Consider the following 26,391-nt stretch of genomic DNA (forward strand, 5'->3'; position numbering starts at 1 on the left):
TTTTAAACCAAAATTTGCAATAAATCAAATTAATTAATCAAAAAAATTAAAACTATTAAAATCCCTTCAAACGCAACACTATTGTCTTTTTATGTACAAAACTTATTTCCCAGTATTCCACCTATGGATGTGATAGATTTAGTAGATTTCACCCTCACTGGGAAACAGGTTAACCCATTAGTCAAACAAGATTTATTAGATTGCTTAAAAATATCTTTAGACCAAATAACAGCCCAAATCACCCTTATACACACAAAATAGCTGCATTTCACTCCTTTCAGAAAATTATAACAAAGAACTTAATATCATTAAACAAATTGCACTGAACAACGGCTACATTATTGATAAAATTATAAATAAAAAACAAATCCAGACAATAGTAAACTGCATTTATCGGACACCTAATACAGAACACGAACAATTTAAAACAATTACATACACAGGAGAACCCAGTGAAAAAGTTTCAAAACATTTGTCAAAATGTGGTTTAAAAATAGGTTTCAGAACTAACAACACAATAGGAACATTTTTAAAAAAGAATAAAACGAAGTGTCCAAAATCTCAAAAATTAGGTGTATAGAGGTCGAAATAAAGGAAAACACATTTTTGATGACAATTTTGATATTTTACATAGAGCCCCAAAAAGTAGAAAATTAAATTTATTGGAAGCCATGAAGATTAACAAAATGAGACATTCAAATGTATTGCTTAACGATAAATTAGATTTAAATACCCCTCCATTATTAAACTTAAATTCTCACAACATTAATTTAGGTTTTATTGTCATTTTTCGGTATATGTAGTTTGTAAATATTACATTTGATAAAGACACTGTGATGTCGAAACAATTGTCATGTGAATATATATAATTTCTTGAAAATCTGAACTTTTAGTTCTTATTTATTTTGTTAAATGGATTTTCATCAAGTAAGAGCCACCTTAGTTCAATGTTTGGAAGCAAAGGGCTAAGACATCTTAACTTTGTCCTATTATTTCCAGGTTCAATTTATTTACTAAAGCATAAGTAATTCTAAAAATATACAAGTTAGTTTGATCATTGTAATTGAAATAAATTTCCTGTTAAGTTTGATGATATCCTTACTATAAATAACATGCAACGTGGATACATAAACATCGCAATACTGCAACCATAGACAAAGACGTGGGCACCGGGATAAAGAGGACGAAATAACTAAGGTTAACCGCGGGCTAAAATCGAAAATTGCAACTTGAATCTGGGCTCGCATTCCTGCTGGATAACTCTGGAAGTTCACCTTTGTACTTTCCGGCCAATGCATGATGCATTGTTTATACCAGGTGTTTGTAAAAAGAAAAATTGAATGAATAAAAGATAGTTTTGTATTTTTTTGGAAAACAAAACACTTTTTTAAAGATAAATTTATAAAGATGTTCTCTTTATTCTGAAATATTTGGAGAGCTAGGTTTAAAATTAATATTTTTGGATAATGGCATCATGGTAACAAATTGATCGTAGTGTAGATTTTCATCGACTTACCATCGATACACAATTAGTGTAGTTATAATATCAATGGCACTGAACTAATGACTTTCAGTCAGTAGGAAATGGGTTTGGTCAATGTTATGGTTTGATTGACATTAAATTTGCAGGATTTGAACTGATAAAAGGCGTTTTAAAACGTATACGCAACGGAATATCATCAAATTCTTTGTACCGAAATATTTTGATTTGTCGATTAAAGCTATGTCCTAATGTCAATACTTAAGGAGATACAGGGTAATAAAAATAATTTTATTACATACGTTCCCAATTTTAAAAGCACAGGAAATTAGTTTTGCGATAACCACACGCACAAACTTTTTTGTCCTAATACTTTTTGCATATACCCAAATTTAATTTCCCACAAGACAGGGTAATTTTCAGTTCTGTTTCATGTTATCAGTGCAAAAGGTATTATTGTATAATTTGTATATTCTATTTTAAGGATAGCAATAAGTTTTTTTCCAATGCAAAATACTTTTATTTCCAGATATTTCTATTTTAAAAGGAAGTATACTACTAGATATCCATATTTGCTTTTTACAAAGCTTTGTATCTTATAAAATTAAAGGAGGTTTTGGTTCTCAGCTAGTGTTTTATAAAATTAAAGTAGGCTTTGGTCATGAAAGGAATAGTACTTTTTTTTTGGCAGTAATGTCATATTTGAAAGGCATTATTTGCAGTTATTTTTCATTTTGTAATTTCTGTTAAAAATACCCAAGCGTAATAGATTTTCAAGTAGAGAAATGAGAGATATGAGAGCGCAATGGAGGACCTCCAAGAAATATCGCACTAGTTGCGAAAGAAGATATCCTAGTCCGCTTAGTTGATGATTCGCAAACAATTATTTGTCGGTTAAGGGCTTCTATTAGAATAAGTTCTGCGTCAATATATAGAACAATAAAACGTCATCTATTATTTCACTCTAGTTCAGCAGTTGCTGCCTCCTGATCTGCAAGCAAGTATGCATTTTTCTACCTTTCTTCAAAATCAGCAAAATGACGGTCTTAATTTTGTTAACAAAATGTTATTTACTGTCGAGGCTATTTTTGTTAGTAGAGTTATTTTTAATTTCCATAAATTCACTTCATAGATTTAACGGAGCACCACCTCATTTTGCGCTAATTGTAAAAAATTATCTTAATTTAAACCTTTCCCATAAATGGATTGGTTGAAGATTCTTGATTTAGTGGTTTACAAAGACCTCATAAATAATCCAATCGTGAAAAACTTTGGCATAAAATTCAGGACGCTGGTAATGAGATCCGAATCAAGAACTAATTTTTTAAAATACGACAATCTCCTTCATTAAAAGCATTGCAAAATGTTTCTTGTAATATAATACCTTCTTTACTTAGAAAATACCAAGACCCTGCCTTAACAAAAATTAAATTTGAGAACATACAAAAAAAAGTATTTTTTCTGAAAATTGTGTACAACGTCATCTACAAGTTCTTTCAAAACTGATAACACCGCCCCCGAAAAGTCGCTCACGCATATTTTTGTGCCTATATTTTCAAAATCGTGAACGAAATTAATAAAAAACGAAAAAATAAAATTACTTTTACCACCCTGTATGACCGTAAGGTTTGACATAGGTTTATGTGACAAATGGAAATGTTCTGATACAAAGAATATGCTGGTATTCTATGGCCCATTATTATTGAGATGCCCTGTATATGTGAGCATACGAGAATTGGGAATATAAAAATAAATAATTCTAAAAATTAATTATAAGCATTTGAAAAAATATTTGCCACATTAATGGCAATTTTATGTCATTATTGGAAATTACTTTAATTCTCATTTAAGAACATTTGTCTGCAGTATAAAATAAGAAACTGAAATTAGTAACATGTACGTAAAGCTACCCTAATAATCAGAGATGGCAATATCAAGACAGAATTTATTTGGAAGAAGCTTTCAATTCGAAGGAACCAACAATATTACCATCTGGAATACATATTTTTACGATCGGATTTAATAAAAAGTAATAGCAAACAAAATAAACTGCAAAATTCGGCAAAACTTTCAATAAAACTCAATACGTGTATGTATTTAGGAATTGCCGTCAGAAAACTGCATTTTAGCTAACACGTTTCACTTTATTGGGTTTCTGAGTAGGTTGAATACTTTTTAAAGGTTTTGCAATAAAAGTCGGATGAGTTACCTAGTTTGTTTATAAAGCATATATGTTATGACGAAAATAGAACAAATTGAAAGTTTCGTACTATTTTGATCCAATTGTATCAAATGTTTCGAGTGTTCGATATGAGCGTTTTAAAACTGTATTGTCTGTCTGTTATCCTAATTTTCTGTTTTCGGCTTTAGTCTAACTATAACGCTATATCTTATCATTTATTTATTTTTTTTTACCTTAAACTAATAGCTACTAAATTATTCTTGAATTCATGGGCATTTTTATAATAAATTTTGGAACGAAAATTAATAATATGATATGACTCGATATTTATACGTTGCCAATTATCATTTAAGCCTCTCTTTGACTTGAAATCTATCTTAGCCGATAATTTACTTAAATGTTGAAAGTTGGTCTATTCGTATTTGTTAGTGGTTGGTTAAGTTCTATAATCTGCTGCATTATGGTTTTAGTTATTGGTTAGTTGTAAGTGTTTATTTATCTTTTTATAAACTAATTAAAAACGTTATTCTTGTAATTTTGTTTTCTTTTTCAATAACAACGCTTAAATTAAAAATGGCAATTAACATTACTTCATATTAAGTAAAATATTGCTCAATGTGATATCATTACTTTTATTATTTATGAAAATTTTGTATTTTAATTTAAAATTTCATTAGATATATTGCATTAATAATTGTCTAGATTTGTTTTTTTGCTTGGGTAAAGTTCATGCACAAAACGCTATTGATTGGAAACTGCACTTTTGTGTGTCAACTAAAATTGACTCATACTGTATAACGAGTACCTTGTAAAAAGAGCAATGATTTAACTGAAAAACTAAAATAAATATGTACTAAAAAATCGAACAGAAGTTCTCACAGGATTCGTTTTTCTATTTTGGCAAATATCACAATGCCCAATATTTCAAACAACACCCTGTAGCTAGTAGCTGTAGCTGTTACTAATAGGCACGTCAAAATAATATAGACATACTGATAAAATTTACTAGAAATTAAGTTAAACATAATATATGGTAAAGAAGGTATCCTCCCAAACGAGAAACACAACGAATAATTTAATTTATTAAATGAAATGTTACCTAACTAAATCACAATTGGCCTGTTACAAAGCTAACATCTAATAAAGCAACTCCAATTATTAGTCATACTGCAGCTTTAACCGCCTATTTAGGATCGGTTCATTGAACAAGGGAACAAACAAAGCGGATTCGTGACCGAATGTACCGGAATGTAGGGAAATATTAAAATCGTAATACGAAATAAAATTAGCCACCGTAATGATTAAAAAAAAGGACATTACAGAAATATTTTCAAAACTAAATTTACCCTTTAATATTTTAATAAAGTTTACTTTTTATAATTTTAATATGTTAAGCAAGCCTACCAAGAGCAAACTCTACTCTACAGAACTGCAGGTAGCACCTGCCTTATAAACATGACATGTTCTTTTAGATAGGTTATGATAGGTTGCACATTTTAAATCAAAATAACCTGTACATTTTTACTTTTTTAAATTTCTTATTTACGTATGTCCTGCACTTAAACATGGTTGTTTTGAGATATGTACCATTTTCTGTCATAAATGAACTTTGCAGTATGCAAAATTGCAAATTTGGCACTCAATTCTTTTTATCTTTTGTTTAGTCTCTTGAACTGAATTTTCATTTGCAAATAAAATCGGTTTAGGGAAATAATTAATTTTCATTTGAAAAACAAAAAAATATATAAAAAACTTAATCCATAAAAATTACAAAGTCCACTATCTTAGGTTGTGTGAACTCAATTAACACAAAGTTACCGATAAAGTGCCTAACGTATAATTTAGGTTATCAAAAACAAAGGGTAATACAGAGGTAACAAAATTATTTTTGGGTTGATTTTACTTCTTTTTCAAGCAAATTCCATATTACCAATTTTTAGATTTTACATAATTCGCAAAAGTGAAAAGGAGAGTATTTATGAGACTTACAACTTAGTACCTTACCAATTTTAGATATCTTGGATAACTGAAGATCTAGACCCAGACTTAGAGATATGTAGCAGGATCGCCCAAGCAATAATAATTTTTAATATACGGGTAAAACTGTGCTGAGGAACAGTGCATATTGTAGCACATTCTCTGGGTTTCCAGCTAATAAATTATCTCTCCAGGTAGTCGTTTTATGGAAACCACACCAACTGCATCGACAAAGGTCCTCCAAGAACTCGATTCTCTACACCCAAAAAGGGCTTGAGGTCCAGAGAACGGTTTTTTTCTCGATGGGCTGTGTTTTCGTAAACCATTACACGAAACAACTGAGCACGTATAGAAAATATTGTTCCGGTCGTTTTACTGATATTGAGGGCAATGATAATGGTGACAAATTGCCCGAGCTGTCTATTCGAATAGCAAACAATTTACTGCCAGGATTGAATGGTATTTAATATTGGGATCATCAACGCAATGGAACCAAAACTGATCCCTTATTCGCAGTGGCAGGATATTGTCACCTATGAACTCTCTATCACGGATGTTGTTGACAATATGTAGGATGTGTAGTTTTGAAAGAACGGACAGAAACTTCCATTGATCTACTAATCAGTCAATGAGCAAGTACAGTACTAGTAACTCTACTTGTTGACCGGATAGTAGGGAACGAACTACCAAAGCACTTAAGATAGGCTAAAAACTCCTTACCGTTATTTTACTTACTGCTTTTCGAGAAATAAAGTCCTATTCGGATATTTCGCCTTTCTTATCTCGAAATTCGAAGTGTAAAAGTAAAAAATATGCCGGATAAAAGTTTGACTACTCAAAAGTTATTTAATATAATCTGATACGCACCAACTGACTTAAGTTTCACGAAAAAACGCTTAATAAATGTCACAATAACTTTGAACAGCACGCACATAAAGCGGATTATTAAGTTTAGTTCAAGGTAATTTGGCACGTGGTGGTAGGATATTCAAAGTTTCGTTGGAGCGTATATCCGGATATAATGATTTGGCAGAGAGGTGCAAGTCGAACTTATTTTCTGCCCCATAAACAGTAAATAAATTCGGGGAGGTTCACCTTTCATCGATTTCGATTATCTCGCAAGTTAATAACAGTGGAAAATATGTCTGGGATATTTCTGTATATTTTTTAAGTCGCGTTAAAAAACGGTCATCCTTTAGGTGCGTTATTGTCCCAAACATATTTTTATTTCTTAATCAACTGAAAATATTTTAATTAATGTTGAGTATAAATGCCAATAAAAGAAAAATAAAAGCATAGATCTTAACAAAAAAGTAAATTGATATTTCTGTACTAAAAATCATATCACTGAAAGTTCCCATTCTTTATCAAAACGGGCAATGATTTTAAGGCAATTTAATGTCAAAAAAACAGTGCTTGTCCTCAAACAAATGTTCTAGTTATACTGCCCTAATATATAAAAATAGCGTCCCAAAAATAATACGAGCGATATCAATTGGCAGACAAACATGATAACAAACCAAACAATCCGGAATTTTTAGACTTAATAGAATGTATAACCGTAAATCCAAGAACAAAAGAAATAATTTTTCTATAATTATATTTTAATCATGATGCCGAGCTTGCCGCTCCATGGCGAATTATGTTTTCATTGCCAACAAGGACAATTGCGGATTGATCCAGTCGCGTTTCATTGCGATTCAGTCCAAAATAATTCGGAATTTTTGATTAACAGGCTAGTGACTACCAGATACGGATTCAAACGTTTACTGAGATGAAGTTGTGCTTTTAAGCCTTTTATTAGTACTATGAGGTCGACTAAACTAGGGAAAAGTTACTCTTTGTGGACCTTTGAATGATTCCGACTGGTTTTTGAGATAAAGTTACATGTAAAATTAGAAACAGTGAAATTGCATGCAATCAGCATGCAAGTTTGATAAACGACATTTTAGGAAACAATTTTAAATCCACTATAATTTCAGATTTATTTATATTAAAATGTAGGAATATTGGTAGCATATAAAGTGCCTATTACCACATTTACTAGCCCGTCAGTTTAAATAGATAACATACTATAATTTTAATAAAAATTGTAATTTTAATAAAAATTGTAATTTTTTATTGTTATGTAATCAAAAACCAAAAATAGGGTCATGTTTTAGCAAAATTATATGGGGTGTTTCAGATTTAGTGAATTAAACTCGGCGTATCAATAGAGCCCAACGAGTAAACAAAATTTTCTTCGGGGACTATAAATCTAAATCTAAATACATGGCCGCATTTAATGAAATTTTGTAAGCTCCTTAAGCTATTGACCAAAGACTGATTTCAATCAACAGTTTTTGTTTGTTTGTGGGAGGCACAGATACTGCTAGATTTTACTGAATTTATATATGGATATTTTCTTGGTTTCCGTTAAAATTTTATTCTTTTATTAGTATAAAACCCGTATGTTGTTAAGACTGATAAAGCGACATTTAAAATTCATTAACACTACACTTAGACACGTTTTTAATATGTTTATCTGATAGCTTAAAATAAATAAATGCAACGACTCTTTGGTAATCTGAATTATTTTGCCCAGCCTTTTGCATACAAAATGAAATACTTTTACTAATATTTGTAAATTTTCCATAAACCATAAAAGTTCCTATAACTGTTCCTCTTTAGCAAGGCTAGGATCGTTTTAAACAAAATTTCGTCTTAAAATACAAACTGGATTAGAGTTTCAAAGACGTCGCCATTTTGTTCAATGCATTTTGGTGCAAATTTAAGGATATTTTAATAGATTTATTATTTTTCTTCCACATAATATCGTGTATCAACTTTTGTATTCTATGGAATGTTTACTAACATTCAAAATATGGAGTGTTCTAAAATGTGTTCAGCATGAAAATTATAACAATTTTGTTAGTTTAATCTCTAATAATAATAAATATTTAGTATGAAAACTAGTTATTAAAAAATAATTAAACGGTAAGTACTCGGAGAAAATCTAGGTCTATTGAAATGAAATTGCCCGATCTTTTAGACAATGTAATTTAAAAAAAAAATAAGTAGATTTTTTTTAAGCTAATAAATCCTAGAAAGAAAAGTAATGTTTGTTATTAAACTAGGTGAGTCTACGAATGCTCAGTCAATTTATTTCATCCTTCAGTAACCTGAACTCATATCCAGAGAGCTTGGAATATATTTGATCTATTTATTGCAAATGTCTTTGTAAGAATACGAAAGTACATAAAACATTGTTGTTTATATTCATCTTGGTGAGTAATTAGACTCAACACTGCCTAATCATTCTAGCCAATTTTTGTGATTTGCATATTATAGAACTTATTACAAAAATAGAGTGATTAGATATACCGATAATTTTTTATTAAATATTGTTCACTTTATTCGAGTTCCAGGTGTATGTATATAGAAAAATAAAATTTTTATACAATTATTTAAGGAAAAGGGAATTGCGGTGAGGTTCTCAGAATTTAGAAATTTTCTATGATTTACGGTAAGATAATACAAAACTAGATGCAAAGATTAGATATACCGATAATTTCATTGTATTGATTGCATAGGAAACAATTTTCAATTGCTTTTTGATAAATATCATTGGTCACTTTATTTGACTTCTATGTGTTATATAAATAAATAAATAATTGTTTAATTAATTTAAGGATTTATTTATAGAAAAACATTTTTCCTCCAGTTACAAGACATTCCTTTAATTTTCTCAAAGTTAGAAAAAATTTAAAAACCAATCTAGTTCTAATAATTGTATGGAAAATTCGGCCCTGGACAAACGTTCCGACGTTTTTCTATATACGGTAAAAATTCTTCAATCCCATCCTATGGCGCCACGGATAAATTAGGAACGACATATCGTGCCCGCTGTTTTCGATAAGAAACGAAAAATGTCGCAGAATTAAACTTACCTCCTGATCGATGTAAAATATTGCTCCAAGAAATCCTTAGCCTGACGTAAAAGATCTTGAGTGGTCCGTATCTCGTTTTTGCCTTGCAGCCCCATGACACTTCCGAGGCAGACCTGAGCCGAACATGGCGTGGCCTGGAAAGACAAAAACGATTTTTCAACCTTTTCGCAGACAGACGTAAAACGCAACACCCGGTTGTGGTTGTCAGTTTGAATTCATTACTAAATATTAATTACTATTATTGATACAAATGATATTTTGTGATTAAATCCTAATTTAAATTTAACGGCAGTCCATAAGCAGTCTTTGTAGATTAGAGAAAAGGGAGATTGAATAAAAAATATTAATATTTTTATATTTCTATGTCAACCATATAAAATCAATGGATTATTATTATTTATTGAATTAAAATTTTCTTATGACTTCCATAAATTAGTGAATAGTGGTGCAAGGTAGTTTGTGGTGTAAATAAAAATTGTTGTTTATTAAGTATTTATACTTTTAGATTCTACTGTTGTTTACTTATTATTAATAATAAATTTGAAATCAAATCCACTTTCTAATAGTAATAATCAATATTCGTGTCAGTTCGAGTGAACGGCTAAAATATGGAACAAATTAATTTCGCATGCATCCATCAGAAGTTTCCCTTACGTATTCTTATCAGAAAATTCAGGGTGGGTCAAAAAGTTGAACATTTCTTTCAATAAAGGAGCTTAATATGAGGGAGATGTGCTAGAAAATGCCCACCATAAACTTAAATTTTATAAAACTTCTGGATTCCTCCTGCGTCGGTTTTTGTTGACGCGAACTACCTAACGTTTCGCCAATCACCCTGTTGGCTTCTTCAAAGCTTGAATAAAACTGAAGAAGCCAATAGGATGATTGGCGAAACGTTAGGTAGTTCGCGTCAACAAAACGTAGGAGGAATCCAGAAGTTTTATAAAAAGTATTACAGTAGCCCGTGGAAGTTTCTTTGAAAAATCACCATTAACTTCTTGAGAAAATGCTACCCTTATATTAATACTATTTAAAAAAAAATCCAAAATATTACTTAGGATATTTTCATTAATTTGTCTTATTTCGTAACCGGTTATAAGTTTTAAACTCTTTAAATTTCGTGATTTTTCCCTATGTACTTTTGATTTTAAATATCCCCAGATAAAAAAATTTAGTGGAAATCTTGTAAACCATTCCATTGATCCCCTTCTACTGTCCAGGAAATACCTCGGTCAACTAAATCGGTTTGTCTGGCATATTAGGCTGATTTGGATGTGGGGAAGAAACTGCGAGAGTAGGAGTTAAATCATCTTGAAGAAATTGTAATTAAAAATAAGTTTAAACAACTTTGTTATTGAAAATCCCTGCCCAAAGATTTTTTTTCTCTCATCAATCGGGGATTATTTGTACTCCAATACCTACAATTTTGTTTATTTACCGCACCATTTAAAAAAAAAAACTGACTTCATCACAAAACTTTATCTGACGATAAAAAAGTGGACGTAAGTCGCACATTTCCATCATCCGTCATTATTTCAAGAAGATGCACGATGGGAATTATACCTAAATTCTAATAATATATAATAATAATATTTAATCGTGTGTTTTCATTAGTTTTTGGACGACCTGGCCATAGACGATGCCCGATTTCTACAAATTTTCTGTGGATCTTGTAGTGATTTTTTATGGATATCTTGCGTTAAAAAAATGCAAACTTCTTCTTGAGTTTTGTCTCCATATCTAATAAAATTTAAAAACCCAATTCTCTAACTTCCAATTAGATGCGCCATATCGTCAGAAATTTAATTGTACCAATTTGAAAACTTTGCTGATAATTGCTACTTACCTGTTCATTTCAAAATTAAATTTCTATTTTTTGTTCTTTTGCTCGTAAAAGTAAGGGATGGGCGTAAAATTTAACGCAGAATTCGAAAATGGATTTGCAAAATGGTGTTTCATTTAAGAAAGGGAACTTGGTATCGACATCTACCTGTTTACCCACCCTGTATATTTGCTATTTAAGAGCAATCCAATACTTAATTTTTAAATGACTTTGTTCCATATTTTAGCCGGCCACTGTATTTCGTAATTCATTGAATATAACATAAGTATATTAATTAAGTATTTATTTTTTCTTATATTTATATGTATTTTAGATTCTTGATAAAGATCCACAGTATGATCGAAACGTTGAATAAAACATGAAAATTTAAAATATTTTGCTATTATTGAACAACCTCAACTCAAGAACAATTCAAGCAATATATGAAAACCGAAAAAATTAAAAAATATATATCAAATCTACGAAAATTGTTATTTGCGCAAATCAAAATGTTGTCAAGATAAGTTAAATACATGGTAGAGGTGACAATGTCCACAGTACATACTATGTACATACGTGTACAAATATAAGTAAATTTGAGCAGGGCGCAACATTATAGCATAAAGAAACATACAAAGGTAGCGAAATAATCTAAATTCGTTGGATACAGCTTCAAAAAACCATTCGATTACAAGTTGAGCTCCTGTTGGCATGAGTAGGGAATAACTTTTGGTGGTCAGCTTACGAATTATCCAGCATAAACAAACTCACTTAATTTGTGTGTAATCCCACCGGACCATGTTTGCTTTGCTCTCGGTTTTTGCGTTAAATAAATGTCTGCTCTATGTATATGTATATATGGAGAAAATTTCATTTGCATATGCAGAGATTACAACTTTAGGTAATATTCCAATTAGGACCATCTTAACTTTGAGATGTACGGTGTGTCCAAAATTCAATAGTACGGGATGGTTTTCTAAAAAAATTAAATGTTTTTCTTATGAACATGGGTCCGGAAATGCACAGTTTCAAGGTACATGAAACAGTCATGGTTTGTTTTCGAAAAAAAAAATTATATAATTAATTAATTTTAATCTAGTTAAGGATAAGTTAGTATCATACACTATACTTATACTATACTACTACGATTAGAATTTGCTGCAAAATAGAGACATGAATGTATCGATTGTTCTTTGAGGAAACGAAACAAGATACGAAAAAATTGAAGAGACTAAAAAGTTGCACTGTTAGTACATTCGTGCTACATACTGGTTCCACTCTTTTCTCTTCGGCATCGTACGATATCCTGTACCTTAGAGAGAGAGGTCCCTTATTTGATTGTCCAATCCCATATTTTTCTTTCTGCAACTAACAATCCTCAAAAAACCTGATATATAGGCTGCATGTTATCTTGCTTCGGTACACTTTTCTCTAATTCTCCCAGATAATGCAATCAATTTGACACCTAACCAAATCATTGTTTGCTAATTTTGCTTGCGTAACTAGCAAATCACTATATTGATGTACCAACGCCATTTATCCACTTCCCTTGAACATGGACTGTGACTGAAACACCCTGTACGTTAGTACGTATAGAAAATTGCTATTTGATGGCGCGCTAATTAATTTCTACAAAAACGCGTCTAACTAAAAACCGAAAATGTGCGGTTTTATTGAAAAACAACGCGTTAACACGTTTGCGGGACATCGTTAATGTGTGTGACATTTTCCAATTTTATTGCGTGGAATTATGAACGTACACCGTTTTATGTTCAGATGCAAAACATCGCGGTTAAAACCAATTTCATTTTTTATGGATGCGGTGTAATTACAGATTAAAAATTGCGTGAGTGACACCAACGCGATTTATAGAGCCGCCGACTTTGGTTAGGCCGATGTCGAAAGATTTTTATTTAAGCTTCACCTACGTGGTGTTTCCTAATTTGTACTATATAGAGCAACAAATTCTACTCACTGTTAGTAGATAAAAAGATGCTAATGGTCAAATTTTCAATTGGACTAATTTTAACAATTTTAAAATGTGTATAAAGAAACAAAAATTTGCATACTTTAATGTTTAAACACCTTTTCGGAATCATGAGCTTGTGCCTAGTTCACAATATTATATGAACGAAATGAGTACGCTGATACCTAGTAAAAAGCAACTAGAAGAACTCTTTGTTTAGCTTGCTGCAGACACTATCTATGTCCTCCACCCACCCCAAGGAGAAATCAATATAAGAAACAAGAAACTGAATGGTAAGCCTGGTAAAGGTTTGATATACTGACCAGTATATTCAAACGCAACTGTTTTCTCAAAGTTTACAAAAAATTGGTTTTGCTTACACAATTCATTAAACTCTGTAAGGACGTCATTCATTTATTCATCAATCCTTCTGCATCTTTTCCATAGAATAAAACGGATGTGTCTTCGGCATACATAAAGACACGGCAGGCATTGTTTAGAAATTCGGACAAGTCAGTCAGTGAGAAAAAAAAGTAACGGACTCCTAATTCCTCTTTCGGAAGTGATCAGGTTGCATTTCATTTACTTTACCTGTTATTTTTTTGGCTCATATATGATAAGATCCATTCACTGAAAGGCCCTCTTTGGACAGAGCATTTTTTTGCCATATAATGGCAAAAAAATGCTTATCACAAATGTGTTGGACGAATTTATTTGTCCCATATTTATTAAATGCCCTTTTTTAAATACAGACGCCATTTTAGACGGTAATTAACCATATAAAACAGGTAAATTCATATCGCTACACAATTTTATTAAATTTTGGGGATTTAAAGTTGATAGAGATCTTTCGAAATTGACTAATAGGTGGTAGAGGTATTTCATCAATTTCGAAAGATCGTTGGTTTTTCAGTGAGTGCAGTTAAGGAAAGCCCTCTCTGATAGGTGGACATGTATCAGTCTCGTTTATACTCAACAGAGAATCAACTTTTAATTGTAATGAGTGTTTTTTTTTTCGATGTATAGAACTTTAAGTTGGCATTACTGTTCAAGATGGCGACCGATTTAACAGCTGTCAAGTGATTTATTCGCAGTTTGGTTTCGCAATTCATCATGAATAGACTCACGCCTGAACAACGCTTGCAAATAGTGCAATTTTATTTCGAAAATAATGGTTCTGTGTGTTATGGTATGGACGTATCGCGCATTACGTCCATTTTATCGTCGACAAAATCGTCCATCAGAGCAGTTAATTCGATTAACCATGGAACGTTTTCGCACCGCGTTTACTTTTATTGATAACTCGCATCCCTAGAGACGCCGTACGGTGCGTACAGAAGAAGCTATTGCTGAGCGTAGCATTGAGGGAGACCCGAATGAGTCCATCCGCCATCGAGCACAGGAATTGGATATGTTTACATCCACTTTATGGAAGATTTTGCGGAAGGATCTTGGTTCATGTGCTTACAAAATCCAACTCGTGCAAAAATGGAAGCCAAACGATCATCAAGTAAGGCGTAGATTTATTTAATTTCAGGTTTTGGACCTGTGAATTGGCCTCCAAGATCTTGTGATTTAACACCGCTAGACTACTTTCTGTAAAAAATGTTGGAAAAAGTCATCGAAAATTGGACGTCCAGATTGGACTACATCCGCGCCAGCCGTGGCGGCCATATACCAGAAATCATATTTAAAATGTAATGCCACAAGATTATCTTTCGGATAAATAAAATTCATGTCAATCGAATAATCTGTCGTTGTTTTATTGCAACTTAAAGTTCTATACATCGAAAAAAAAAACACCCCTTACATAAGTGGTAAAAAAAAATTTCGACTCCCGTCTCTAAAACACCTAATTACATAGAGTCATGTGGGGCAAGTGTGCGCAGGCTTATTATTTATAAAACCGTTGACAGTAGAGTAGGGGAATCAACTGCCTTCAGTAGTCACTACGACGTTTTACAAAAGACTAGAGTCTTGTCTGGCAAAGTTACGTAGTTTTAGTAATATTGGTAAGTAAAAATTTTGGTTATTATTCTTACAATTTTTTCCAATTTAGAATTCAAATACTTTCATATTTATGTAGCGGTAATTAGTATTAATTATGTCCAATTATGCTCGTTTATATATCTAATTTTATCAGCTATACATCAAAACTTGGTAGAATGACGCAAAAATGTGTAATTTTAAACTAAATCTGTAAAGGCGATTAGGGTTAAGTGTACGCATATGGTTGTGGGGTAAGAGTACGCATATTTTAATGCGTACTTTTACCCCGATAGTGAGTTATTTGTGTATTGACACTCGTTGTTATTTGTTTCAGGTTATACTTATATATTTCTTAAAAAAAAACTACAATGCCTCGAAATTACAAGCGGAAGGCTCCACACAGGTCCGTTGTTACCCGTGATCAATTTGATGCTGCTAAGCGATTGATTGGCGAAGGTTTAAGTAAAAGAAAAGCAGCTAAACAGGTTGCAAGATTTACTTCAACTTTCACAAGTGAGCAAGAAAATGAAATATATAATTATTTTAAAAGATGTGATGATCTCTATTATGGTCTTAATATGACAACTTTAAGAACATTGATCTACGAGTATGCTGAAATAAATCATATTCCTCATCGGTTTAATCAAAAGTCGAAAATGGCTGGACGTGATTGAGTGTATGGATTTTTAAAAAGGCACCCTGACTTGAATTTACGACAACCCACGACAACTAGCATAGCTAGAGCAATGGAGTTTAATCGTTTCCAGGTCAATCAGTTTTACGACAACTTGCAGAGTCTTCAAGACAAGTATAAGTTTAAGCCTACTAGGATTTATAATATGGATGAAAGTGGTATTAATACTGTGCCAAAGAAGATTCCAAAAGTTATTTCAATCAAAGGTAAAAAGTTAGTAGGAAAAATAGTTTCAGCGGAGAGAGGACAAACCATTACTTTAGTTTGTGCCATGAGCGCTACGGGAAGTTATGTTCCGACGGCTTTTATTTTTCCTCGTAAAAGAATGAAAGGTTATTTACTAAATAATGCACCTCCAGGAAGTATTGGAATGGTTTCTGATTCTGGATTTATAAATACCAATCTGTTCTTAGAATATCTTCATCACTTTAAAGACAACGTGCAACCAACTAAAGAGAATCTAGTGTTATTGATATTAGATAACCACAGTAGTCATCTTTCTTTAGCTGCTGTCAACTTTTGTCGTGAAAATGGTATTCATTTACTTACTCTTCCACCACACAGTAGCCACAAAATGCAACCTCTAGATCGTGGATTTTTTGGACCATTGAAAACGAAATTTGCTTACGAGTGTGACAAATGGTTAAGTAGTAACCCAGGACAGGTCATTGGGCAGACAGAAGTGGCTCAACTAGTTAATGAAGCTTTAAAAAAAGTCGCAACTGTTAATAATGCTACTTCAGGTTTTAGAAATTCTGGGATATGGCCTATCGATACAGAAATTTTTTCAGAAGAAGATTTCACAGCAGCTTCTGTTACTGACATAAACCTTCCATCCACATCATCTGAGAAAAGTAGCTCACAGAATATCACAGCAACTAGATCTACTGCATTTTCTACATCAGAGTCTTTGCCAAGTACTTCTAATGCTTTAACTGTATCAGAACTTCAACCGAGTACGTCTTCAACATTGTATCCACTACCAACTTCATCACACGTGAGCACTGTAACAGATTTAGCTTTAGTTGTAGTGACTCCATCATCAGGTCCTCAACCAGCTGCAGATACATGTTCTAATTTATATACACCTTTGTCATCAATCCAACCGTTTCCGAAAGCGAAAGAACAAACAAGACGTAGAAAAGGTAAAAAATCTATTGTCGCTACTGATAGCCCTTTCAAATTAGAATTGGAAAAAAAAGTCAGGAAGAAGAAGAAAAAATAGCTAAAAAGAAACGACGTTTAGAATTGAAACAAGAAGATGCTTGTGCAAATAAAACTGAAAATTCTAAACAAAAACAAAGAAGAATACTACTACCAAAGATAAGGCTGTTAAAGTTAAGGCTAGTCAAGAAAATATTAATGATTTTAAGGAAAATGATGATTACTGTGCATTGTGTGGTGAAAAATACGTTGATCCACCTACAGAGGATTGGATTAAATGTAGCTTATGTCATAGCTGGTGGCATTATGAAACTGGTGCTTTCATATGTGATATATGTTCTAATAATTAAGATTTTATCATATTCGTTAAAAACGATCTCATTTGAATTTATCTCTATTCGAAACTGTTAACTACTCTAAGCCTTATTCTCGATAAAAATCAAGTTAAACAGTATTTGTCAAAAATTATATATTTAATATAAAAATATAAAAAATGATAAGTATTGATAAAAAATAATATTTATAACATTAAATATGGTGTAACTATATGTAACAAGTTATGGTTTAAATTATTACAAATGCGCACACTTACCCGCAGTGCTGCGCACGTTTACCCCAATATTGGGGTCCGTAGTAATTTAACTGAATACATAATATTGTGTGGACAGAAGTTATTTTATTATTATTCCATGCTTTAAAGACATCATCGGTAACATAAGTAAGCACACTTCAAGTTCCGTAAGATATCCATAGTAAAATATTTAGAAAAAAATATTTTCATTAAATAATTTAAGTGCATTTAAGCAAGTGCTTTAAACGGTATATAATGGAGTATTTTAAAGAAGGGAGTAGAAAAAAAGTTGCTTGCAAACTAGTTCTTCCAATATTTTTGACAAAGCTGGAGAGATCTAAAAGATTTCAGGATTAATCATTTTGAATAGTGACTAAAACATGACCAGTAGCGTGGAAGCTTATTTTGTTCTGTACAGCAGTTCAAATTAACTTCCATAACACCTGCCATGCCAACTCTCATGGCCCACTAGCACACATTGCCTGCGTTTTTACTATACACACACGAATAAAAAGTATGACTTTTTATACTAAGAGTTGCTATTTTCAACTGACACTTTGCCACTCTATTTTGACGTTTGTCACATCGGGCATCACTAAGTGAATGTGTGAAAAGTAAAATACAAAAACGTCGATAAAGTTCTTCAGTCATTTCAGTCAAACTAAACTCGTGGCATTAATATTGGAAGACAAGAATGTGAACTAAAACCCCTTCAAAATTTTATAGCATTTGAATCATAAGTACCGGAGCGAGTGCTTAATAAGTGAGAGTTTAGCAGACGTGTTGCATATTATACTTTGTCTACTACCGATAGTTTTTGGGTACATTTTTGCAAAACAACTCCAATGCTGACATGATTGTCAGAATAGACAAACGTCAAAATTCAAGCCGTGCGGTAATTTCCCGGAAGTGTCCGAAGTAGCTCGGATCTGTGGGAAATGAAACTGACGTGGTAGAAACAACACCAACTAAAATGTTCGGGTAGTAAACTGGGAGCCCACATATATTCATGTAGGTAATTACTCGTCTTCAAATGTATAGTTACAAAACAACATCTGAAAATAGTTATATTAAGCCTAGACGACCAGCAGGTAGGATCTCCCACAAGTTTTATTTTCTGCGCCCTAATGCTATAACCCACGGAACCATCAAAACCAATTATGCAAAAAGGATAAGAACAGCAACCAAATCTGCTAAACGTAATATTTCATAAATTATTTTGGTATATTGAACTTCGTAAAATAAGTTAAATTGAAAAATTAAATCAATTATGACATAATTAGGTCTTATCTGTCAATTAGAATTTAAAGAGAAACTACGAATGGCATACGATAGGCTTTTGTATGACAAGTGGTGTATAAATCTTCGCTCCGTCATCGCCTAACACGACTTATGTGCACGACATGCAGGGTGGGTCAGGTTTTAAGTGTTTTTTATGAAAAATAATATAAATTTTTCTCTGGATGTTCGATTTGAAATTTTATACGCCAAAAATCGTACGGTTAAAATTATAGAGGTCAAATGAACTCCAAATTGAAATAATATTTCGAAACTAATTTATATTTTTAAAACCAGTGCCGTACCTTTCTTTTTAGAAAATAAGTATTCAGTAAACATACTTTGAAGATTAAAGTAGAAAATTCCGATAAAATAATGAAAAGAAAAAGACTTAACATGATGTTAATAAAGCCTCTTTTTGATAAACAATGATTTCCCATAACCTGTTATAGACCTGGTCCACCCGGTTTATCTGCTTAATGTATAAAATATACAAAAAAAAATTATCTTTGACTTGTTTACAGTTCGATTTGTCTCCAAAGCACCATTCTCGTGGGGCATGTCAACGATCTGCGTATTTTGGCCTATTTAGTTTTGATATCTAAACGGAACGTTATTTACGGAAGCACGGTATAGTTTATGCGTTTATGCGTTATTTAGGTTGACAAAATCGTACACAGGAAGGTGGACCAGTCAGTATACGGTGTGTCCTATTAATTAGGTAGCTCATCATTTTTAAAGACAGAAAAATACGGCTAGCTTTTAATACTGCTTTGTTCTTGGGATTTAGAGCGTTACTTTTATTACCCGTGTGTCTCAGTCATTTGAAGGAAAGTTGATAACTGGTTTTTGGTGTAATTTTTCATGCAGAATTCAGTGGCACTCTCATTATATAAGTGAAAAAATGTTGTCTAAATTTCCCATATTTTTTCAAATGGGACATTATGTATACCTATTATTTTTAATTTCTTGAGATTAGTTTGGCTTTTTAAAAAATGTGTGATTTTAAAAATAATCTAAATATTGAGAATTTTCACTACTTTACTGATATTTTATAGAAGCTGTGATATAACTCAGCAAATGTCAAAAACATGAGAATAACGTAAGTATTTCAAAAATATACCTCCCATATAAAATTACTTAAAACTAATTCTGCAATATACTTAGGAAATTTAATACTATATAATAATATTATTTAAATTTGCGTATAAAACGAAATAGTAACTCTATTCTATAAATTTTAACGTTAGAATATTTAGATAAGTTGTTTCATATTTGTTATTACTATTTTTAAAGATGATTTTCATAATGAACGTCTTGAATTTATCCGTAGAAATGACTTCTTAGAGGGAAAGGTTTTTGTTAATATTAGCTAATCAGATTTGTATCAAAGAAGTTTGGATAATTTATTTAGTTATTTATAAAAATAAAGAAGATGGACTACTTAAAAAGACGAAAAGACTATATTAGTTGACTATGTGCAGTTTTATGACTCCGTTTTTAAGGGACTTACATTCGAAAAAGAAATATTTGGAGAATCTTTATATTTAAATATCGGTGTGTAAAGTTTGAACCTTTCCCTTTGGCGAGGATTCATATTTTAGGGTTAATCTCTCTTTTTCATAAAATTGATATTATTAAAGAATTGGGCATCAAACAAATATTTTTTTATAAAAATATATATTCGATAAAAAACCAAGTAGCTAACCAAACAAATGCTCTTCTAATATTTTGCTTTTCTAACGGTTATTCGTTCTTAAATCACGAGTATCCCAACTTAATTTGGGGACGGAACAACCGAAATCAGTTACAGTAAAACTGATTAATGCACTGAGTTTTGAACTTTTTTTCCAACATGAAACAGAAAGAAAAATCTTCGGAAATATACTATTTACATTTTAGGAGGAAATTTCGCAGACTTGCTTCCAAAATCGGTTACATTAAATGAAAACTATTCAAAATTATTTATTATATATATTATTAGATAGGATATATGGACGACGATAAGAAAAATTGTCACAAAAGAAATTTAGGATACGTGAATCTGTAACACATTTTCTTAGCACAAAATACATATGTAACGATATTAACGCATTAAAAAATATTTTTATTTATCGTAAAGTGGAAATTACATATTTCAATCCTTATTTATGATTTCAAGTATTTACTTTATATGATGCCGTTTTGGTGAAAATTGATAATTATTAATAAGTAAAAGTGAAACAGAAAACGAGACAGTAAACATAAACAGACTGCCTTGCCACCATTTTGGATATGCAATTACTCTTGCGGTTTTAACAACTTAAAAGGTACTGAAAAATTGCCAATGACATATGAACCCTGCGATGTCTACATGAAAATGTCAAAAATCCTTTGACACATTTGACAGTGATTGAAAGTTAGTAACAGTCTCACATCGGTTTGAAATTTGATCTGAGGATTATTGACACTTCACGTGAGGGCATATGCTATGTAGTTCAATATTTTATCACATATTCCGTCATAGGCATCCAGAACTATCACACGATGTGACGATAACGTCTTGTGTCAATAATTTAAAAACCAGCCCAAGAATTGAGTTTGAATGAGAAACAAGGAACGCCATTTTCCATCAAAAATGAGCATGGTTATTTTCAAACTACATTCGAATGTTATAAAATATCATTTGGGAATTATATGTGTGCATTAGGCTATTTCAACAGACTTTGCTGCAAACCTTAGCCAGTGCAACCAAAAACGTATTTATTAATTAATAAAAGCAGGGAGAAAGTAATTGCCTAAAGCAATAAACGAAAATAGCCCATAAAATACTCGACCGATTCAATTATCGCTCGGATGCAATTAATTTTAGTTTTCTTTGATTCGGGCAATGAATACTAAAGGTTTTTATTACGATATGGGCAATCAATTCGACTAAAACTATATTTTCGTCGCATCTGGAGCGAATAGAGCGTGATCTGCCTAATAGTTGATAAACATCCTCTCTATGAAAGCACCATCTAGTTCAATGGAATAATCCATAATCCAAAATTAAATTCGAACCTGATTTGAGATCCGCGTGTTTACTCTAGTGCTTTCCGGGCACTGCCAACAAATTTTACGTCCTGTTCGGAATAAATTAATTAATAGTTAATGGCAAACGGATGGAAGCAGGGCTTTTTGTTAGGTTCAACGCAGGTATTATCTTGAAAACGTTTGCCTGCATTCTGCTAAGCACCCGAGCAGTGTAAACCAAAAGTATGCAACATTTTCAAAAACTGAAAAGCATACTATGCAAATTTGATAAACACCGCTTTGGTCATGAGTTTGATGGGACAGGAGTAAATTAAGAATTTTTTTTGCAAAACAGCAGGAATATATTCTCCGGGTGAGTTGTGATGTGACTATCATTGAGAAATATCAAAACACACCAACACCAAACTCCAAAAGTTCGAATTGGGTCAACGCAGTGATAAACGGGATTTGCGACGGTATGGCACTTTTTCGATAATTGTTCTTTTCACAGTGTTTGCGCTAAAAATATTTTAAAAAGATTGAACAATTTTTAAGCTTCTTTTTACATTTTGTGAGTCTTAATTTTGACTTTGAATTTTTTTTTAATCCAGTTTATTAATTATTTATTTATAATTAAATATAGTTGATATTATACATCATTTCTAAAAATGATGCACACTGTAATCCATTTTCGCCATTTTTAGCGAATCGCACTGTATATGGTATCTATAGAAACATGCGGTTTTTGCAATAGTGTGCTACTTTTTTTAGATCTGATAGATGACACCAATCGAATTTTGCTAGCCCTATTAGTATTTTAAATACCTAGAGGGTATTTTGAAACCTATGTCTTTTCCATTTGATAACTTATCGAAAAGCTGAAATTTCTTATACCTTTTTCTTAAAATTTAGAGCCACTATCATAAGTATAAGGGTTCATATCAAAAGTTTATCGATCCCTTTTTTATTTTTAAAAATCAATATATTTATTGCTAATTATTTTTTATTGAGAATTGTGAAAGAATTTCTGGAATAAATACGCTTACATTATTTTTAAATACAGATAAATTTAGCGTTTTTAAGTAAAGGAAGATAGCACCGAAAATTCTATGCGCTTTAGAGGGTATGGCTCATCATTTAAAAACACCAATGCAAATTTCACAAGTTTTCCGTTACCTTCTATTTTGGAGTTCTCGACAAAAAAGTTGGAATTTTTTAAAAACATGGTCAACTATTACCTTAATACTTAATTACGATTTAGAAGACGTCGTTGTTATAAAAAAAAGGAACAGTGGACCGCAGATCACCCTCAAAATAACCAGTTCTTCAAATTTTTGGTATATTAATTAATTAATATTAGTAATTAAAAATGTAATAAATTCTTGAAAATACAAAATTTGAAGTTGATTTTGAGACTAGATTCCACTCATAAAAGATATAAGCCGATACGCTGTTAAAGAGCACAGACCCGAGTTCTCTAAAATGCAATAATAAAAAAAGGCCTGTGTATCTCGTAAACGAAAAGGTTTAGTGGAATTACATTTATGACATATTCCAATTTACAAAAATTGCGAAAAAATGCATCTTTCAAGAGCAGGGTGGAAATTAGCAGTCCGAAATCCATATAAGTTGTTGACGTTTAGAAAACTACCTTCCATTATTTGATTTGAACTGATGTGTTGAAATTTTAAGTTTTTGGTAATTTTTAAAACTAAAAAATCATATAACTTAGTTTTTTAATTTTGATTTGTAGACTTTAGCATTGTAAATAAAATACAAAAAAAAAATATGTTGCGGATTTAACAATTCTTAAATTTGTTAATCGAAATTTCAGCAACTAATAAACAACCGATCTGCTTTTTTAAATTTTCAAAAAAGGATATTTTTCGAAGAACCAAACGAAATTTGTATTTTTTTTTATTTAAACAAAAGAAGCAACAAAAGGGTTAAAGCTAAAATTTTTCCAGACATTGAAAAAGTCGATAGAGTATTTTTTTATCTCAACCTGCATAGAAAGAAGAGCGTATATTATGAATTCGAGAAATAAGCCTTTCATTTTTATGCCTAACTTCCTATGCAATTATTTTCAAAAAATAAAATGTATGTTTCCATTCATTTCTATAAAATATACGATATACAATGCAGTCCTTTTTTTTACGAAAATGCAAAACAAAAATTATAAATATACACCTTGATTATGGGCGTTTATTAATAATTAATTATATAATCTGTTCGGCGTCCCTTAGCCCAGATAAATACTTAAGTTAAGAAAAAAATTCTCTAGAAAAAAGTTGCAAGGGACACAAAACAAAGCAATAACAGTAATTTTGTTGCTAGCGCATCTAGTGAAATGAAAATGAAATGTTCTGAGCAATTGTTTTTTGTATTGTTTTTCTTTTGTAGTAATACAGACGTATTACTACAAAAGAAAGTATTTGTATTGTACTGTATTTTACTGTATGTAGCACATGTTACACTGATTATATATAAAAAGAAAGGCTTAAACTACAAAATCTCAGGACTTGTACTTCTGATGTTATTAGCATATGTGCTCCTGTTGGTTACACACGTCTTTCTTTTTATGTAATGAAAATGAAAAAAAACACGGAAGCCAAAACATAAAATCTAACTTACATCTTCAGCTTTGGTATGGAGCGTATCGTAAAGATCTTTCTCGCGATTTTGGTAGTTTTTGCTAACGATTGCACGTTTCCTTTTAACTTCACCCTTCATCGCGTAAACAAACGATCACTCGACGCTAGAACGAAAAAAATAAAGGGAGAAAAACTGTACACCGGTAGTCGCGAAACGGAGAAGACAACAGGATGGTCGTCTCGCACCAACGCGATTTTTTACAAGTAAACAATAAATCTTCTATGATTTGCTTATATAGTCGATTAAGCGTACAAGACTTACTCACATTAACATCGGAATTCCACACGCACGGACACCGCAGGAACTTTCGTTAACCACCCGATAACGATGCTTGCTTTTATTTCGACTACGGAACAGTTTTACAAGAAAGTCATTAAATTTTCCGCCAAGAATGTTCGGTCGAAGCGAAACTAGTTTTTGGGCTCGTCAAAGTAGTCCAGAAAACATTTTTCGAAAATATTTATAATCGTTTAAAACTAATTCACTTGAAAAATAATTCTACGCGCATTTTGCGAATAACCAAGACAAACTGAATAGCCCGCGATTTTGGGAGAGCAAAAAGATTTGCTTTTTTTTCGTGTATTTTTTTTTAACAAAGAAACTATTCTCAATGGTCTTTAGACGGAGGTTATCGATCCACACCACAACTGATTAATTTAATTAAATTTGAAACTCGAGAAAAATAAAACACGAGTGGGGTCATGGCTGCAACTAAATTCATTTGCGCGTAGGTAACAGTATATTATGCAACAAGTGCGGTAAACGGCATTTGACACGAGCGGAGCGCAGCGGAGCGAGTGTTTAATAAATGAGTGATTGAAAAAGTTTACCGAACGTGTTGCATACTATATTTTTTCTACGGCCGTTAGTTTTTGGGTACATTTTCGTAAAACACGAATATATTCACTGACATGACCGTCGGAATTGACAAACTTCAAAATTCAAAGCGTGGGAAATATCTCCGAAAACATCCGATTGCTTCCAAATCGGGGCGGTAAAATCCCGGACATGCCCAGATTCATGGGACACGAAACTGATGTGGTACTCTAGATCGGTTTGTAATTAGGTATTTTACAAACGGGAGTCAAAAAATGGTTTTACCTCAATGAATATAGTAAAAGTACCTATGCAGGCCAAATTCTGTAGAAAAGAGCTCGACAATAAACAACACACTGTAAATGAGCAATGTAAAAGATGTAATGCAGGGTCGAACTAGGCCAAAAAAAGAATAACAACGGCACATCATTTCCTAACATAGAAAATTTTAACAAAATAAGTTTAAATGTATTATTTATGCCTATCTATCTTCACTTATATATTGCAAATATACAGTATAGAAATTAATTTATTAATTGATTTTAGTAGGGGCTATCTTCACCTAAATTAATTATAGTGGGCGTAACAATACAATTGAAAATATAAAAATTTTCTGCATTTTTGCAAATGTCCACGAGCGTTACGTTAAAACTTCTTTTTAGTAAAATTTATAACATAACACCAGCACTTTAAAGTAGAAGAAGAAGTTTGCTACCAAATCAAAAATTTTAGTTAGTAAAATCCTCAACCTCAATAAACCGAGCAATAAAACAGTACAGGGGGTGTTTATATTCAAATAGTTTGTGCTTTGTCACTGGTGTTGTCACAATCATTATTTGTCATGTTTAGACTATGGGTGGAAGAATTTAGACGA

At 31.8% G+C, this 26,391-nt stretch overlaps 1 protein-coding gene across 3 annotated transcripts in view; it reads right to left on the bottom strand.

The window, feature by feature from the left end:
• Positions 1 to 26,391, bottom strand: part of LOC132703395 (nitric oxide synthase) — a 162,766-nt gene that overhangs the window by 83,273 nt on the left and 53,102 nt on the right. For 2 of the 3 annotated variants that reach the window (XM_060672632.1, XM_060672630.1), the window contains exon 2: positions 9,569 to 9,702. In XM_060672632.1, coding sequence (XP_060528615.1) covers positions 9,569 to 9,702 — 134 coding nt within the window. Of the gene's footprint in view, positions 1 to 9,568; positions 9,703 to 24,680; positions 25,124 to 26,391 lie in introns of those variants that run through there. The other variant, XM_060672631.1, reaches the window with a different exon arrangement.

Source organism: Cylas formicarius, unplaced genomic scaffold (genome assembly GCF_029955315.1).
Source record: "Cylas formicarius isolate icCylForm1 unplaced genomic scaffold, icCylForm1.1 PGA_scaffold_6__28_contigs__length_40554024, whole genome shotgun sequence".
Taxonomy (NCBI): Eukaryota; Metazoa; Arthropoda; class Insecta; order Coleoptera; family Brentidae; genus Cylas; species Cylas formicarius.